Below are 20,326 nucleotides of genomic sequence, written 5' to 3' on the forward strand. Positions count from 1 at the left end.
ATCATGCAAAATGAATTTTTCAGGTTTTCTAGTGTTTTTTCGCAATTCTGACTTCATAGATGTGTTCGGCATGGTCAATTTACTATGAATCAACACTTGGCTCATGCTTTTTTGATTAAAAAATGATATTTGAAACCTCCAATATTTAAACCTTATAAAAACCTGCCCATGTGTTATAATCAAATGCTCTAAGAGATGATCCTTATAAAATCAAGTGTAGAGATCACATCTATATAGTCAAATTAAGAAAAAACAAACATTGAGCATGTTTCATTTGGAAGGGGATTGTGCTGCCCCTTTTTTCATTAGGTTACCATTAGGTCTCTTCAAAAACCATAGTTTTAGGTGTTTTATGTTAGATTTCAACATTAGATGTATTTTAACATTTATCATTTATTAAAAAAAAGCTTTGTTTCAACTTAATTTGATGTAAAAATGTGAATATTATATCATCAAATTTTAGTACAATTTCAACCATTGATTTTTTTCTCTCTATAAAATGCACATCTGAGCATAAAGATGTTTAATGAAAAACATGTTTTGTATTGAGTAAACAATGACAAACATATCTAATGGTTTAGATCTAATATAAAACACTTAAAACTACGATTTTTTGTGGGTCCCAATGGTGACCTAACGAAAAGGGGTAGAACAATCCTCATTATATATATATATATATATATATATATATATATATATATATATATATATATATATATATATATATATATATATATATATATATATATATATAGAGAGAGAGAGAGAGAGAGAGAGAGAGAAAAAATGGGTCCGCGCTAAATGAAATGTGCTAAATGGGTTTTTTAGCTCTTTCGGTATTTTTTTTTTGCAGTTCCAACCCCATAAATGTGTTGGGCATGGTCGATTTACGAGGAATTCACACCTGGATCATGTGTTTTCAATGAAAAAAAATGATATTTGGAGCCTCAAAATTTTACAAAGATTTTTTACAGTTTATTTTTTTAACGTTATAAAAACCCACCCATGTGTAACACTTCAAGAGTTGATCCCTATAAAATCAAGTACATAGATCACATCTGCACAGTCAAAATTTAAAAATAAAATAAAAAAAAAAAACCCTGAAAAAACTCATTTAGCACCCACCTTATATAGAAAAAGTGGTAGATGCCTACGACTTTTTTGACCTACTGCCAGCTTATCACAAGCAAATGGGTATTTTCAAGTTATTTTTCACAAATTTGTCTTTTTAGATGTGTTGGGCATGGTTGTTTTGCTAGGAAACAACACTTGGATCTTGTTTTTTTGATAGCAAATATGATTTTTTAAGCCTTGAATGTTTATGAAAATCAACACTGTCAATTTTTAAACCTTATAAAAACCTACATGTGTGTCAAAACCCAACGATCCAAGAGTTTATTCCTCTAAAATCAAGCATGTAGAGCACATTGTATGACCAAATTTAAGAAAAACATGGAGACAACTATTAAAAGCCCGGAAGGCTGGTCGTAGGTACCAAACACCTACTCATATATCTATATTTTATTTATTTTCTACATCTTAAATGTGTTTTTCTTCTTTATTTTATATTTTTTACTTATTTCTTTTATTATATATGTATTTTATTATCTAAACATGATATTACTTATTTGTGTTATTTAATATATTTTTATTTTTTTAATCCTCAAAATTTATCACCAAACCTATAATATCGTGAAAAATGGTCCCACCAAGATATAGCCGATAAAGATGTTTGCGACTATATATATAAGTGCTAGCTGCCTACCAACCCTGAGCTAACCCAAACACACTTTTTGTAACCGTTGGATCTAAATGAGATCCAACAACCAAGACAAGGGGTACTTAAAAGCCCCATTTTGACCCCCACTCAATGCCCTTTCCCCCAATTTCACATGCTCTCTCTCTCTCTCTCTCTCTCTCTCTCTCTCTCTCTCTCTGCAACCTTTGTCGCAGCCTAGGACTGCCAGATCTCCTTTTTGTCGATCTGAGCACCGCCGGATCCTTGAAGTGGAAACCCCATTAACGCCAAAGAATCCATCTTACGCCGAAGTACCCTCCCTCTATGCCGGAGGCCAGTGCCTAACACCCACCTGATCTTGTCCACCCTCCTACTCTTTTATATATGTGTGTGTGTGTGTGGTTTGCAAATTGTGAACTCGGGTGCACAAGATAAAATGCTGGCATTTGACTGTTTAGAACTCATGCTTAATTCAAGTATGCAAGCCTTATTTGCACATTTACGCATGCACGTATAAGTTATAGCGAAAACATATTTGCATTTTATTAATACATTGTGGGGGGGGGGGGGGAAGAAACACATTTTGTGAAAGACATTTTGAATTTGAAAAGAAGTCTAGATATCCACCAGAAGCCCTCCCAACCCCCCCCCCCCCCCCACCAAAAAAAAAAAAAAAAACCTTCTTCGTCTGTGCTCCCAATGCCCAAAATACCCCTCGGTGTCGGTACTTGAGGAACCACAACAATGTCGACTTGATTTTTAGGTCCATTGCTGATGGCAATATCACTACTCATTCTGTAACCGTGTAACCAAACGATGTTGAAGGGCGATCAGCTTCTCAAGAAGCTCCAAGGCCCCCTTGCAGTACCAATCCTACACCAAAGTCATGAATTTTCTTAGTTTATTTGCATCCATAAGATTAAACAGCAACACCCACCCACACACACACACATAATACATATATGTGCTGTGTGTGTTGCTTAGGGTGCACCTACACTTACCTAGCAAAACCCACAGTATTTCATAATGTTGAGGTTTTTTGTTGACTAAACCCAACAAAATATAATCTATCAAGATTTTTTAGTTTACAATGTGCATGTAGGTTAATTTAAAGATCTTCAAAGATCAATGGTCCAAAATGTACCAAAATTTCATGACTTAAAATTGTATTTTGGCATTTAAAAAACATGATTCAACGTATAATTCAACCAAATGAACTAAGTTGAAATCTGACTGAGAAACAACCTACACCCATGATTTGTGGATAGATGGGTATAGGTGCACCCCAGCACCCTATTATTATTATTATTATTATTATTATTATTATTATTATTATTATTATTATTATTATTATTATTATTATTATTATTATTACTATTATTATTATTATTATTATTATTATTATTACTATTATTATTATTATTATTATTTTCATACATAAAACTCCCCAATGAAAACAGTCCCAAACCTACCAAATGGAAATTTTTTTGTGTTTTAAATTCTAATAGTATAGATGTGTTCAGCATGATTGATTTACTAGAAATCGACACTTGGATCATGAATTTTGGATAGAAAAAAATGGTATTTGGAGCCTCAAAAATTTATAAAAATTGTAGGCGGTTGTTTTTTGAAACTTATAAAAACCTATCCATGCATTAGAATCAAATGCTCGAAGAACTGATTCTTATAAAAACAAGCATATAGATCACATCTGTACAGAAAAATACACCAAAAATCCAATAAAATGTCCATTGGGAGGCTTAGGAGGGTTTTATATTGGGGAGGTTTTCAAAATCATATATATATATCAGCATTGTTTTGCAAAAAAAATGATATTTTTCCAGCTGATAAATACTTAAATATTGGCAGAAATTATTTTTCCTCTTATTTCTTCATTTGTGAAAAATTGTTTTCTGCGTTTACTTTTAATTGATTTTGTTGCCAATATTTTGCCAATAAATGTGATAAAAATAAAAATATTTTGAAAAGAAAATATATATATATATATAGAGAGAGAGAGAGAGTAATGTGTTCCTTAGGCGCCCTTTTTCTTTAGGTCTCGCTAGGCCCCTTCAAAAATCATAGTTCTAAGTATTTTTTCTCACGTCTAACACCATAGATGTGATCTATAGGTTTTGTTTAGTGGGAACCGACTTTTGGAATCTGACCTGTATACAGGTTTTCCCGGTGATCCAAAATAATGGCTATGAAGGTACCAGTTTTTCCCGACTCATAAAAATATGTTTTTGTCCAAAAAACATGATCCAAGAGTCGATTCTCACTAAATCAAGCATGCTAAACACATCTAATGGTTCAGATATATCATAAAACACTTAAAACCTATGGGGCAGAACGAGAAATGGGGCCTAATATGTTCAGTTCTCATATATATATATATATATATATATATATATATATATATATATATATATATATATATATATATATATATATATATAGAGATAGATAGATAGATAGATAGATATATATATATAGATAGATAGATAGATATAGAGAGAGAGAGAGGCATTTATGAACCTCCAGAATCCAGCGAACATGCGAAGAGTCATGTAAATTGTCAACCCAATCCAGATGCCAATGAATCCATGAGTAGATGACAAAATCAGCAAACACAAGATGCTTAAAATGGCTACTGAAACCTGAAAAAACAGAATTATTTTAATATAACACCAAATGAGTGAATGAATTTACATAAAATAATGCCCACAATTTATTTTAAGAGAATCTATTTGTGGTTCTGACCACAAAACCATACAGTGGTACACGCTCTTGTTTTGCATAGATCTAGTCAGCAAATATTGGATCTAACCATACATATGTGATTAGCATGATCTATCCACTATGCTAATATGTTTCAAAGTAGTGAAAAATCAAAGGCCACAATTGATGAAATAAAATGGTTTAAAAATGGCACAACACATCTTGGAGTCAACTTTAATGAAAGAAACTTGCAATAGATCATGCTAACCATGATCCAATGTCAGTTTTTGGTTTGGGAGATTAAATCTATGTAAATCAAGAATGCACCACCATAAGTTATGGTGGTCTAGTACCACAGTAAACACATCCATATTATAAGTTGCATTTGTGCATATCCGCATTTTGGGATAAACATATGAAGCCTCGAAGCATTCACATATTTGTCCAAGTCTCCAAGAGCATTTCATGTGCTCAAATGCCCTTTTGGGAAATGTTGATATCAAAAAATAAACACAGCTCATCATAACTCACCATAGAGTATGCTGAATAAGCAAAATCAGATGCTCCAAAATTGATTCCATCAAAGACAAAAGCCAGTGAATTAATAGGTTGAGTGACAGCAACAAACTGATCAATGAAAGCAGTTAGTGTGAAGCCCAACATTCGACTGAAAACTGGATGGCAAAGCGAACACAAAAAGATAAGATGATACAGCTCTTGGTTTGGAGACTAAATGTGGTTCAGCCAGTCTGCCACTTGAATAGGACCACACTGCCAGGCACTCATGGATCCCAATCTGAGCATGCAGAGTGGCAGAGCTGGTACTCTGAGGTGGACAAAATCTTAAATATTGAGTAAAGTTTTAGTACAGTTCAGTTATTTTAATATCTCAGAAAAAAAGTGTGTAAGTGAGCTTCAGTATGTGGCTGGCTTGGATGAGAATTGAAACCATGATCTTCATGGACAAACCATGCACGGATGCTAAATCCCACCAACCATGACACCAACTGTTAAAATATATGTAACTATATATATATATATATATATATATATATATATATATATATATATATATATATATATATATATATATATATAAAATACCTGATAGGGGTATTATCATCTTTTCACATAGTTGCTTTAGCAAACAACTATTTCTTTTTCTTTTCATTTCTATTTTCTTTTATTTTTTTTCCTTTTTATTTTTTTGTCTCAAAATCCAACCCAAAAGGGGCCCCACATAGAGTCGTTGGGGCCCCCAACGGTCACATTTGTGACCGTTGGGGGCTCCCAAAGACTCTATGGGAGCCCCCTTTTGGCTCTCCTTTTGAGACTCCTTTTGGGGTGTATAAATAGGGGTGAACCCCTTTGTATTCTTCATGCTTGAGAGCTCTCTCCTTCAATAAAGTGTATTTATTTTTAGTTTGTGTCTTAAGGCTTGTTTATGTTGTCCCGTAGTGGACTTGGCTATTATTACTCTTGTGTATTGAACCATTGTTGGTCATTGTGAATGCTTTTAGCATTCTTTATTTTTTCGCATACTTCATTACACCAACCATGTGCGGTAAGGCAGCAATCATGCCCACAACAGAATATCAAAATGAAGCCAATTTGAAGCAGTCATTTCTCAAATAAAAGAGAGCAAATTCCATAGTATGCACATACCGGGATTCCAATACGCATAAGCTGTAAAACATGGGGATCTTTTGTGAACAATCTTGAGGCAAATGGCATGCTAACTCCAAGAACTGCTGATAGAATCAATCCAAGTATGAAACCAAGCTGCAGTTTCATGACAAGAATGTAGTTAGCATCCAGAGATAGTCATATGCAGTTTCCAGTGCAATACTTTCAAGTTTGTCAATTAGCTCAAAATTCAAGGCTTCCATGAATTTGTTAGGCAAATTCACACCTAGCCATGTAAACTCATATTGATCCAGTTAAACAAAAAAGAAGCAGAAAGACCATTAACAAAATGTTGGAAGACAGCACATAGAGTAAATTCTCTTTTCATTCACAGAAAGCAATGAACCAAGGTGACATATTTTCCAATTTTTTCACCTTTTGACAAATAGCAGCATCTCAATCTTCTTGTTTTCGAGATTTCTTGTTTTCTATAAAACTTCAAATGAATAAGTGCTAAAAAAGGAAAATTTAACGAGTTGAAGTTCACATAATTTCCAGATCTCTTGATATTCTTATCCTTAACATGTGACCTCCTCTTTCTTTCTTTTATATATATATATATATAGAGAGAGAGAGAGAGAGACATTAGAATATGAGAACTAAAGTGTGAACAGAGATTTTCATGGGTTTTCTTGTTTTTTTACTTAAATCTGACCATATGGATGTGATCTACATGCTTGGTTTTAAAGGGACTGGTTCTTGAATTCTCTTTTCATTCACAGAAAGCAATGAACTAAGGTGACATATTTTCCAATTTTTTCACCTTTTGACAAATAGCAGCATCTCAATCTTCTTGTTTTCGAGATTTCTTGTTTTCTATAAAACTTCAAATGAATAAGTGCTAAAAAAGGAAAATTTAACGAGTTGAAGTTCACATAATTTCCAGATCTCTTGATATTCTTATCCTTAACATGTGACCTCCTCTTTTTTTTTTTTTATATATATATATAGAGGGAGAGAGAGAGAGAGAGACATTAGAATATGAGAACTAAAGTGTGAACAGAGATTTTCATGGGTTTTCTTGTTTTTTTTACTTAAATCTGACCATATGGATGTGATCTACATGCTTGGTTTTAAAGGGACTGGTTCTTGAATTATCCAATTGTGATGCATAAGCAGGATTTTCTAAGGCATGAAATCAATGGCTGAGAATTTTCGTAAATATTCAAGCATTCAAAAATTATAATTTGTTTAGCGAAAAAGCATGATCCAACACTTGATTCCTAGCAAATGAACCATGCTGAACGCATCTACAAAGTCAGATTTGCAAAATAAGAATCAGAAATACCTAGTTCACACTCTAGTTCTCATATATATATATATATATATATATATATATATATATATATATATATATATATATATATATATATATATATATATATATATATATGAGAAGTGGGATGGTCCACTCCTTATCCTCCCCTTCAAAATCTGTATGTTAAACTTGTTTTTTGGCAAATCTGACCATATGGATGTGATCTCCATGATTGAAAACATATGAATAGTCTCTTGGATCAAACTTTTTCGGTGTAGGTAAGATTTTATAACATAGAAAATTTTAGAACCATTGATTTTTTGAAACCTTGTAAAATCCCATGTACACATCAAAAACATTTGATTCAAAGAGTCAATTCATATGTTTTCAACTATGGAGATCACATCCATATGATCAGATTTAACAAAAAACATATGTAACAGGCAGATTTTGAAGGGGTGGACCATCCCCCCCCTCTCTCTCGATATATATAAATAAATATATATATATATATATATATATATATATATATATCAGTGTGGGACATATGAGCATCAAAGACTTAGGCTTACTAGACAACACACACACACACACACTGAACTTTTGAGCTTTGAAATGCAAAGAGTCATGTAATGTATGAGAGACTAAAATTCATAAATAGTACCATTTGATTCCTTAGTTCTTTATTTAAATGTTCACATAAGATAGCGGCTGTATGATTCTAAATCAACTTACCAAGATGCTTAAACTTCGAATAAAATTAACTAACAAAAATGTTTCAATCCAGATAACCAAAAAGCGGTTCCTAAAGTCGAAGTGCAAATTAGTGTTTATAGATGTATGGAAGTCTGGATTTTTTTCAGAAGTGCTGGATACTCTATGAGCTAAAAACTACAGTTGCAGAATTTTCCAAGGATGAGGGTTGCAGAACTGTCATACATGGACATGGCTGATAGAATGTCCAGGCAAAATTGAAGAACTTTCATTGTCGATTGAACAAAGTGTCATGACTTGAGGCATAAGGCTTTGCTGCTATTTGATTGATCATGATTATCCAAAAAGTACATAATAAACATCATGATATATCTGAAATCAAATTTACCAGCAAAACTCTGGATGCAGTTCTTCTTGCCTTGTCATGTTCTCCTTTGGCAAATGCACCTGCAAGTATTGCCTGACATGGAAACAAAAGCAAAATTGTAGATTCAGCATGGAAAAGAAGGGTCACAGCAACTAAGCGACTAACATTTAAATTATGGGGAGACCATGTGCTAGCAATTATTTCTTGACAAATGTACAGAAGAGTCCATCAAGGAGCCCACACAGGAGACAAGAATGAATGGATCCTGGTTTGTTTAATAGAATGACTACATGATGCAATGATCAGGAGGATCGCCTGAACCCCGCAGAATCGGTACCCTAGTGCAACTACAAATTTAAGAACTATGGAAAACAGGAAATATAACATAAAAATTGAAAGAAAATCAAATAAAATCACCTATAATTCATTCATCTCCCCTTTTTCTGCCTCTACAAGGAATATATATAATAAAGAGAGGAAAACCCTAGAAACCTTAATTCTACTATGCATCTAAGGTAGATCCAATCCGAAACCTGTCACAGGGACTCGGCATAGAGGCCGCCGCACCCACGTCGATGCGACACAACATGGGTGCGGGTGTGGCACCCGGTGCGGTCAACGTGATCCTGAGTGCGGTCAACCAGCACCAAGGATTATTTAAAAATATTTAAAATTTTGTCCTAGCATCAGCTGCGTATTTTACAAAGTTTATGTGCATTAAATGCTTTGAGCCACGTATATTCTTTTACTGTTTTTACTTTTTACAAAGCTTTGTCATAAAAAGTTGAGCCATGTATATTTTTTATACTTTTTACAAAGAGTCATAAAAGATGTTTCACTTTAAAAATATTTAAAGCTTTGTCCCAACGTCAGCACAAAATGTTGTGCATTAAATGCTCTGAGTTGTATATACATTCTTTTACTGTTTTTACACAGTTTTGTCATAAAAAGATGAGGCATGTACATTCTTTTATACTTTTTACAAGGTTTTGTCAAAAATGCATTAATAAAAAAAATGGAAATTGTACTGGAATAGATTTCTGCATTAAATCGAGAGAAGTTTGCTCTAATTTCAATAAATTATTTTATTTTTGAATGGCTAAATCCACGGGTATCCCATTAGGCTACATACCCGATTAACTAATTGGATCCTGATTCGGTATGAATTTTATGCATCTGAATTTGGATCCTAATTTTTATTATTTCTGGTGAAAAACATATTTTTTCATTGGGAGATTGTTTTATGGATAAGTTTTATATATATATATATATATATATATATATATATATATATATATATATATTAAAAAATATATATACCCTCTTGCACCCCCGCACTCAAGTTTTTTTAAAGTGTCACACCCGCACCTATGTGACATAGTCTGAAACTATAATCCAAACATGACTCAAGAACCAATATGGATCTGAGATAGATCTGATATTAAATAAAATCCAAAAATAAGATTCAAACTAAATACATACAAAAAACCAAATAAAGAAAATGGATCTGAATGGACCATGTAAACCCGGTGATGACTCACTCCTGCTCCTGCCCCTGCATCATTCTCCCCAGTTTGGAGAAGACTTTTCCTCAAGTCTAGATCCTGCTTGCGAGCTTTTTAATCATGTTACACCTTGTGGGTTATGGGCCCATAATATAGAACTGGGTCTCGATGATGCTTTACCAACTGAACAAACCGAGCAGGATCTACCATAACATGCACACTAAAACCGAAAACATTTTTTTTCAAACCAACCAAAGTCATGTAAGATGCTTCCAAAGTAAAACGAGTCAAATGGATCTAAAGCAGATGGCTGAGGCAAAATTTGGACCCATTTTGAAGGAGCCTCATCCATAGCTAACCGTGAAAAATCATACTAGTTCGGTTTAGACAAGTTAATAGTTTGAAGCAGACTTGATTTAGGCATGATAGACATAGGATGATTTTGGAGCTCGTTACTATAGTTTGGTTCCTGACTAGTTTTAGGTATAAATGGGTTTTGGAGAGGTTCAATTTGGATGCTAGGCATGGCTTGAGGTGGCCCATTTTGAACTAGATCCAATTGGGTTTGAGCATGATGGAATTGGGAATGAATATGGAAAAATTCATGTGGGATTGGACTTGATAGGCTTTGGTTCAGGTTCAAATTGGGTTTATCTATGAATGGGTCAATGGATTCTATAATACGGTTTGGGAGATCCAATAAAAATGGGTTTGAATTCGCTATGATATTCTGGATCCAAATCTTCTTTAATTGGATCTAGGTCTTCGAATAAGTCATGGATAAGTTCTAACGGAAGCTTGTCTGAATTAGATTCTAAATTGGTTTCACATGCTTGTGTTTGGGTAGAAATTTTAGGAATAAACCTGGTTGGCATCAACGCTGAATCTCCTCCCATATCTGAACTTGTCCCAAACCTTGGTTCTCTTGATCTTTGTGCAACTCATCCCATCATACTTGGGCTGATCCTTAAAGTCATGTTGATGCCAATGGAACCTTGCGATGTTCCGGAACATGATAGTGCTTAAAGTAGAACCACACCACATGAACCCAGTCATAGAATATTTTTGCATTCAATGAGCCATGAAACTCTAGAAACTCCACTTTGAACCCGTAGGTGTTGGCATGCTTGTGTTGGATCTTAGTTGATTGGGATCTTGGGGTTTGTGGGTTATTATGGGCTTCAAAAGGTTCAACAAGAGTTGAAGTTAGGTTAGGTAGTCTTAGGTGGGTCATGTGAAGTAGAAATAGGTTGGGTTTGGTAATAGTAAAGTTGAATTTGGGTATGGTTCAAGTATGGATCATTGTTTGGGTTAGGGTTTAGGTAGTCTAGATCATGGGTTTTGGTAAAATCCGGTTGGATCACGACCAGATTGGGTAGATAATGAGTCGTCGGACCAGAATTAGGGTAGGACAGAGCTTAGTTCGAGTTTGATGGATAATAGGTCTGGTCTAGACCATATCCATGTCCACAAAGTGGCTGGGTTTGGTTTTAACCCAATCCAAAATCAAGTTGGAGCTCCGTCCGAGCCTGATTATGCCAAGTTTGGGTCGGTTAGACATGAACGAAACCAAAATATTGAATTTGGGGCTGATCCAGATGAGAACCCAAACCAAACCTGACCTCAGGAGGTTGGGAATGAGCATGAGCTGGGCCTAAACACATTTGAACCAGGTCTAGAGCCCCAGAATCGGATTGTACGGCATGCAGGGGAGCGAACCAGTTCAACGGGTAGAACACTCCCACCTGAGTCATCGGGTGGGAGAACCCCACCCACGTTAGGGTTATGAACTTATGACGATGTTCCCCCACCGGACCTCTTAAGGCCCGAAGGGGTGCCATGGTCAGTGGGTGGTGGCCCACTAGCGGAGGGCTAACGACCGATAGTCTGGCTGAGTAAGAAGGGGCATACAGAGGGAAAAAGGGGGCGGACGATGTTGTCCGATTGGTAGGCCCGACGGCTGACGAACTGAGGTGCCGCCAGTCATGGGTGGTTGTGGCCTCCCAGCCGGCGGCTAGAAGTGTCGTCGATCAGGTGGTGCGGTGGAGGAAAGGAAGACGCGGGAGGTGATGGTGGAGAAGGATAGGGGGACGGTGGTGGTGGGTGGTTGAAAGGAGACGAGGAAGGAGATGGTGAGCAGGGGACGGCTAGGGGTGCCACAGATCAAGGTTGATCGGTAGGTGCACCGACCGTATATCCAAAAGTACCTGCGTTGGGCCTCTATTCACGTCCTCAACGGATTAAGGGTCTACGATAAACCACGATAGTCCAATGAGTAAATGCTTGGCGGCAGTAATAGATATTTGCATTGAAGATCCAGGTGACCATGTAACATCGCCCGATGACAAAGTCTGTCATTGATCCGGGTAGCTATAAGCCATGATCAATTGATGTTGCTCCACGAGTTGAAATCTCGTGTTGAATCTTGAATCTGACTGGATTGTTCCCTAAAATCGTTCCATTGAACGAATCAGGGTGAACCATCCATTTTTCCTAACAGGATCTTTCCTCGAACTTTGCAATATCGATGATGGAGGAGAACAACCGAAGCTCTAATACCAAATTGATGCAGTGGACAGAAGGATCACTCATGAACCCTGCAAAATCGGTATCCTAGCATAGCTACAAATTTACGAACTATGGAAAACAGGAAAAAAACATAAAATTTGAAAGAAAATCAAATAAAATCACTTACAATTTATTTATCTCCCAAATTTTTGTCTCTACAATAAATATATATAATAAAGAGAGGAAAACCCTAGAAACCATAATTCTACTATGGATCTAAGGTAGATCCAATCCGAAACTATAATCCAAACATGACTCAAGAACCAATATGGATCTGAGATAGATCTGATATTAAATAAAATCCAAAAATACGATCCAAACTACATAAATACAAAAAAAACTAAATAAAGAAAATGGGTACGAATGGACCCAGTAAACCCAGTGGTGACTCGCTCTCGCTCCTACATCACTACAACTCAGCCTAAACCTTGCCCCCATGTGCACCTAAGTCAAAAAACTCTTCCTCACTCAAGATGACTCCATAGATGTGTAGCACCGCTTATATACTAGAGATCATACTTTAGATTGTGTTTTTTGAAGTAAAATCTTAACCTTCTAGGCCGTCAAATTTTGGTATTGTGTGGTCCACTTATTTTTGTAGCCCTTGAAAACCCCTTTTTATGCATTACAATCACATCATCCAAAACTTGTTTTTTTAGTAAAAAAAATCAGTAGATCATATCTATAAGTTTCTTGTGACCATCTGATCATTGATTGGATGGGCCAAGGTGGGTGATTGCCTCCCATACATGTGTATGCTGTTAAAATATATGTAATTCATATATAATCAATACCTGATAAAGGGTATTTCTGTAATTCTACCCAATAGGGCATTTTTAATCTTTTTTACTTTCTTTATTTTTTCCTTTTCTTTTTCTTTTTCTTTTCTTATTTTTATTATTGTCTTTTTATTGTAAAAAGCATTTAATGCTTTATACATTGGGGGTCCCAACTAAGAGTCATTGGATCCCCAACGATCACAAATGTGACCGTTGGGGGCCCAACGACACCTTGTTGGGCCTCCCAATGTGCTCTCTCTCTCTCTCATCCTTTTACTCTCTCTGTCTCACTCCTTTGCTTATAAATAATGGGGTAAACCCCTTTGTAAAGTATAGCTTCTTGAAGCCCATTTCTTGCTTTTATAAGATTTTTATGTTTGAAAGCCATTGTTGGTTTTTGTGTATGTCCATTGTGGACTTGTTCTTTGCATTCTGTGTGAATGTCCATTATAGGACACTGTGTTTATTTCTGCGTATTTCATTACATGGTATCAGAGCTAGGTTTATGCTCTTGATTCTTGTTATAGCTAGTTGATTAGTTGTAGTTTACATATTGTATTTCTCTTTCTTGGTTTGTCATCCTTTCTTGAGTTATAATGGAAGGAGAACAAAAGATTGATCTCTCTTTCAAACTTAATGGTACCAACTACTGTGGGATGCCGCCATGGAGAACAATCTCAAGGGTAAAAAGCTTTGGGGATATGTTATGAGCACTATTCTGGAACCACAACTCGAACTCACAATGATGGACGATGATCAAGAAAAAGCACTTGAAGGAAATGCTCGCATGAAGGCCATTGAAGATCACCAATCTAAAGTTGAAGATTGAGAAAGCAAACATGCAAAGATTCTTGCATGGTTCATGAACAATGTGGAGCTCAAAATTTGTGCCAACATTGCAAAATTTTGAATGAATGGCAAATGAAGCATGATTCTTTATGAAAGGTATGTATACTCAAAAGGACCTTGCTAGACAATTCCTCCTCCAAGAGAAAATTTGTACCATTAAACAAGGAGAAATGGGCGTAAGAGATTACTTGAGAACCCTTGGACCTTTATGGGATGAGCTATCTCTACTAGAACCAAAATGGGTTTCTAGTGAAGATGTTGAACTACGGAGAGAACAAATGGAAAAAGAATACTTTTTCCAATTTTTACATGGGCTTAGGCCTGAATATGAACAAGTTAGATCTTCTCTACTTCATAGATCTAAGCCTCTTCCGTTGGAAAATGTCATAGCTGAAATATGCCAAGAAGAAACTCGTCTTGGCATGATTAAATGAGGAGATAAAGTTTTGACCGTGTCTAAACCCGACAATCATGTGAAAGCTTACAAGCCTCTACACTTTGGAAGGCAAAATGACTATAATGGCAACTATAGAAAAGCTATTTGCCATCATTGCCAAGAACTGGGTCACATAAGACCTAATTGCCCTAAGCTAAATGAAGCTCTGAAAAAGTAAGGTTGCTTCCGTTGAAGAAACTACTCAAAAGAAGGAAGAGCCTATTAAAGAGAAGGATTTCTTCTCTCTTGCCCAACTATCAGAGGCACTTCAAATTCTACTCAAATCGCCATCAACTTCGGGTGCCGCCATCGCTTCATCTTCTCCTTCAGGTATGTCCTCTTGGATCCTTGATTCCGGAGCTTCCTTTAATATGACACCTCTTGAGAATGGGCTATCCGACTTATGTAATAACTCAAAAACCTCTTATGTTTTAACCGCTGATGATACATCTTTACAAGTCAAAAGTTTTGGAACTTTACGTTTTTTCAAAGATTTCTTTGTGCCAAATGTGAGGGTGGTACCTCAACTTAATTTAAACCTTCTTTATGTTTCTCAAATATGTGATCATGGATGTGAAACCTCCTTCTCAACTAAAGGTTGCTCTATACAGGATCTTCGGTCAGGGAAGCAGATTGGGCAAGGTCATAGGATGAGAGATCTCTATTACATGAGCAACTTGAAACTACCAACAAACTCTTTTTGTAACCATGTCCAAGATAAAAATATTGAAACTTGGCACCAAAGACTTGGACATCCAAATTTCTAAAAAATGTACTCATTTCCCTTTGGAAAGAAATTTTGTAATGAGAAACATTTTGTTTGCAAGAATTGCATTTTTTGGAAAATGAAATCTACTCCTTTTTCAAATAGAACCTTTGTGTCCAAAAGGCCATTTGAGTTAGTTCATTCGGACGTGTGGGCCCTTCTCCGGTCATATCAAAAGGAGGATACTCCTATTATGTTACATTCATTGATGACTACACTAGATATGTGTGGATTTATTTTCTAAACCTAAAATCCGATGTCTTTGATTTTTTTAAGAAATTTCATATGATAGTCAAAAATCAAATTTTAAGTAATATCTCTACTCTTAGATCTGATTCGGGTGGAGAGTAGCTATCAAATGAATTTCAAAATTATTTAGAAACAAATGGAATTTGTCATCAAAAATCTTGTCCTAGAACTCCTCAACAAATGGTCTAGCCGAAAGAAAGCATAGACACATTTTGGAAACCACTAGGACACTTCTTATTTCCAAAGAAATTTCCAAAAAGCTATTGGGCTGAAGCCACTTTAACATCAAATTACTTGATAAATAGAATGATATCTTCATCCTTACAAAATACATCTCCATATGAAAAACTATTTGAAAGAACACCCGATTTTAATAGATTAAGAATTTTTTGGTGAAAATGTTTTGTTCTTTCACATAAAAGAGATAAATTATCTCTTAAAGCTATTGAATGTGTTTTCTTAGGATATAGAGAAAATCAAAAAGGTTTTAGATGCTTCGACCTCAAGAGCAACAAACTATATGTTTCTAAAGATGTAACCTTCCTAGAAAATGAAAATGGTTTTGAGAAAACTAAAGATATTGATGAAAGCGAATATGCTTTCTTGTTTGATCTTCTTCCTTAATAAGATGTGACTCCTCAAGAAGAGGCAATTTCTAATGATTTGTTGGATGATCAAGAGGATATTCCTCTTAACAATGTTGAAAATGAAAGTGATGTCATTGAAAGTAGACCAATTCAAACCTATGTTAAGTGTGGTCAACAAGTTCCCATAAATGCCTTAGAAAAATACTCTCAAGGTTCCAACATAGAAGAAACCTCTTTAAGAAGATCCGGCTGAATCTCCAATCCTCCTAATAGGTTTGTTTTCTATGAGTCTCTAACACCAAAATATAGGGCGTATCTAATTGTGTTACACTCTTTTCATGAACCATCTCATTATAATGAAGCCAAAAATATTCCCCAGTGGGTTAAAGCCATGAGCTTAAAATTAGTGCCCTTGAAAAGGCAAAAACTTGGGAAATAACCTTATTACCCACTGGAAAGAAATCCATTGGATGTAGATGGGTCTTCAAAATCAAAACTAAAAGTGATGGGTCATTAGAACGCTATAAAGCCCGGTTGGTAGCTAAAGGATACGCCCAAGAATACGACATTGACTATGAAGAAACTTTCGCTCCCGTAGCTAGAATGACTAGTGTTAGGACTCTTATTGCGGTTGCTTCAGTTAAAAAATGGCTTATTTATCAATTAGATGTTAAGAATGCATTCCTAAATGGTGAATTAAATGAAGAGGTCTACATGGATCCTCCACCAAGAGTATGTATTGGTAAAAATAAAATTCTCGAACTTAACAAAGCATTATATGGATTAAAACAAGCTCCAAAGGCTTGACATGATAGATTTAATAAAGTAATGACAAGTTTAAACTTTCGTTCATGTTATACTAACATTGCTTTGTTTGTGAAAAGTGCAGGGTCCTCAGTAATTATTCTACTGTTTTATGTTGATGATATGATCATTACTGGAAGTGATGAGCAAGGAATTAATGATATTAAAAAAGTTTTAAAAGAAAATTTTGACATGTTTGATCTTGGTTTCTTAAGATATTTTTTAGGTATTGAAGTAGCATACTCTCTCCGAGGGTACATTCTCTCTCAGATGAAACTTGTTGCTGACATTTGTTCAAAGACTGGCATTTCAGATGACAAGAATACAGAAACCCCTGAAGTTATCAATGCAAAGTTGAGGTTGGAAGATGGAACTCTTCTCGAAGATCCCACTCCCTACCGCCAACTCGTTGGGTCTCTAACATACTTATCCATCACTCGGCCAGACATAGCTCATGCAGTTCACTCAGTCAGTTTCAACATGCACCTACAACCATGCACATGAGTGCAGTCTTAAGAATAGTCAGATACATTAAAAATACTATAACTAAGGGAGTTTTCCTTTCCTCTTCTTCATTACTTGATTTAATTGCTTATACTGATGCTGATTGGGGAGGAAATCCCAATGACAGAGTCTCAACTACTGGTTTTTGTGTATTCTTAGGTGACTCTATGATTTCCTGGAGATGCAAGAAGCAGTACAAAGTATCATTGTCCTCAATAGAAGCAGAGTATCGTGCAATGGCCACTACAAACATGGAGCTTGTATGGCTTAGAAGTCTCCTCAGTGATATAAGCAGTCATCTCTACACCATCGAAGATGTGTTGTGACAATAAAAGCGCAATTTATATCGCAAGCAATCACACCTTTCGTGAGCGTATTAAACACATTGAGATTGACTGCCACTATGTTCGTGATGAATACCTAAGAGGAACCATAGCATTGTTGTACGTTACATCCGAGTACCAGTTGGCGGACTTTTTCACCAAAGCTCTTGCTGCTCCTTGTTTTATGTTTTTTCTCAACAAGCCTTCGCCTTTCGGTCATATCCCCGTAAAGCTTGAGGGAGGGTGTTAAAATATATGTAATTCATATATATATACACATAATCAATACCCGATAAAGGGTATTTCTATAATTCTGCCCAATAGGGGCATTTTTAGTCTTTTTTACTTTCTTTATTTTTTCCTTTTTTTTTTCTTTTCTTATTTTTATTTTTGTCTTTTTATTGTAAAAAGCATTTAATGCTTTATACATTGGGGGTCCCAACTAAGAGTCGTTGGACCCCTAACGGTCACAAATGTGACCGTTGGGGGCCCAACGACACCTTGTTGGGCCCCCCAATGTGCTCTCTCTCTCTCTCATTCCTTTTACTCTCTCTCTCTCTCACTCCTTTGCTTATAAATAATGGGGTAAACCCCTTTGTAAAGTATGGCTTCTTGAAGCCCATTTCTTGCTTTTATAAGATTTTTATGTTTGCAAGCCATTGTTGGTTTTTGTGTATGTCCATTGTGGACTTGTTCTTTGCATTCTATGTGTGAATGTCCATTATAGGACATTGTGTTTATTTCCGCGTATTTCATTACACGTGCATGTATGTATGCATGATTTGACACAATGTCTGTGTCATGTTAAGATGTATGTATGTAATATTTTATGTAGTTAAGTTCTTAGTGATCATGGTCTATGGATATCTTGTTATTTTTTAAATTTTGAATAAATGATGTTTTTCATATTTATATATGACCCTTGTACCTTGTGAGTGTCTTACATACGCATTGATAAATGAGTTTGTTTATTTATGTATAAGTAATTAAACATGATCTCTTCATACAAAACTTGTTCTTTTATGGGAATTATGCACTCATCCTTGTGGATTTTATGTTAATGAGGTTTATGAATGCATTTTAAGTGTGTTCTCTTGTTGGCCCTTTTAGGAGCCCTTGTGATTGTGCCCATTTAAGAGGTAGTTTTATTGCACTTGAATGGTTTATGCCTTGAACGTTATCTTACATGTTTTTTTTACATCATGTTACCTCACATGAATTCTAAGTATTATGCTTATTGCATGCTTATGATATTCAATAAAAAAAAATTTATTGTAAGCCTTCTTGTGTGTACCCTTTGTGGGTTATTGTGAGTATGTTCCTTAGAGAACACCTTTGTGTTTGTTCACTTGATATTGGAAGGCATTTTAGTTCGTAATTGAAGGCTTGTGATTGCAATATTTCTTAGCCTTTTGTGGGTGTTGTAAGTGTATCCTTTGTAGTTCAGTCTTGTCCTTGTCCATTTTGTATCTATTGACGGACATTCATGTTAAAGACTCACATTGGTGGACTTTTTATCTTGTTATACGATTGCATTTATTGCATGTTTTTTATATAGATCTGAGGATTTCACTTGATTTGAAATTTTTGAATCGGTTATTGTTCCTTGGAATGTGTCTTTCAAGGTTTTCTTATTTGCTTCTTCACTCTTCTTTCGATATATCTATTATTATTTGCTTTGCCTTATCGAGGTGAGTTGTTTGCACTTATGTGTTGTGAAGTCAAAGTTAGTTATTGAGGTGAGTTATGTGTGTACCTCTGCCTTCCTATTAGTATAGATTGTCAAATGTTTTGGCTCTAACTGACAATTGATTAACCTCTGGTTCTATGAGTGTGTTGTATCACTCATTTGTTTTTTGTGCGGCTCAATGTTATGGAGTCATAGTTAGTTGTTGAGATTTGTGCACCTCTATCTGCTTCTCAGTATAGATTGCCAAGTTTATGGATGTCGTATTGACACTTGTCTTGGCTCTGACTGACAATTGATTGAACTCTGGTTTTATGAGTGAGTTGTATCACTAAATTGTTTATTTGGCCTTTATTGTTTATTAGATGCTAGTATCGATTTTTGTTGGTGATAGCTCTATTGTTATTTTTTATGACCATTTTATGGTCCTTATAGATTAAATTTCATATTTTTGCAAAATTTATTTCTTTGAATATTGTTTTCAAATCTTCTTGCTCATTGACATTTGTTTGTCTTCATTACAGTATATTGGCCTATCTTTCTTTCTCCACTCTTCCCTCTTATTTGAGTGACCTTTTTTGTTTATCACTTTTAAAACCATGGTTATGGTGAGTTATGTGCACCCGTTGTAATTGATGTTATTGTTTGCAATTTTACAATTATTTGTGAAGTGAGCGATATGCACCTCTTATGGTTGTAGCTGGTTTGTATTATCAGATAGCCAATATTGTTGGTGCATGTTCACTGGTATGGTTATTTTTGACATTTGTGTTTGATCTCTTGTC

The 20,326-nt window shown here is 35.3% G+C and overlaps 1 protein-coding gene across 1 annotated transcript in view; it reads right to left on the reverse strand.

Annotated features, from left to right (window-relative positions):
• Positions 1-2,447: 2,447 nt before the first annotated feature.
• The window catches only part of LOC149828003 (MATE efflux family protein), a 43,945-nt gene continuing 26,066 nt past the window's right edge, over positions 2,448-20,326 (reverse strand). Inside the window, exons 9-13 of the mRNA XM_090018313.1 lie at positions 8,506-8,577; positions 6,125-6,241; positions 4,991-5,086; positions 4,277-4,398; positions 2,448-2,611 (exon numbers count right to left, since the gene is read on the reverse strand). Coding sequence (XP_089874439.1) covers positions 2,569-2,611; positions 4,277-4,398; positions 4,991-5,086; positions 6,125-6,241; positions 8,506-8,577 — 450 coding nt within the window. The 3' untranslated portion in view covers positions 2,448-2,568. The remainder of the gene's footprint in view (positions 2,612-4,276; positions 4,399-4,990; positions 5,087-6,124; positions 6,242-8,505; positions 8,578-20,326) is intronic.

The sequence above is a fragment of the Nuphar pumila genome, chromosome 10 (genome assembly GCF_984573655.1).
Source record: "Nuphar pumila chromosome 10, dmNupPumi1.hap1.1, whole genome shotgun sequence".
NCBI classification, from domain to species: domain Eukaryota; kingdom Viridiplantae; phylum Streptophyta; class Magnoliopsida; order Nymphaeales; family Nymphaeaceae; genus Nuphar; species Nuphar pumila.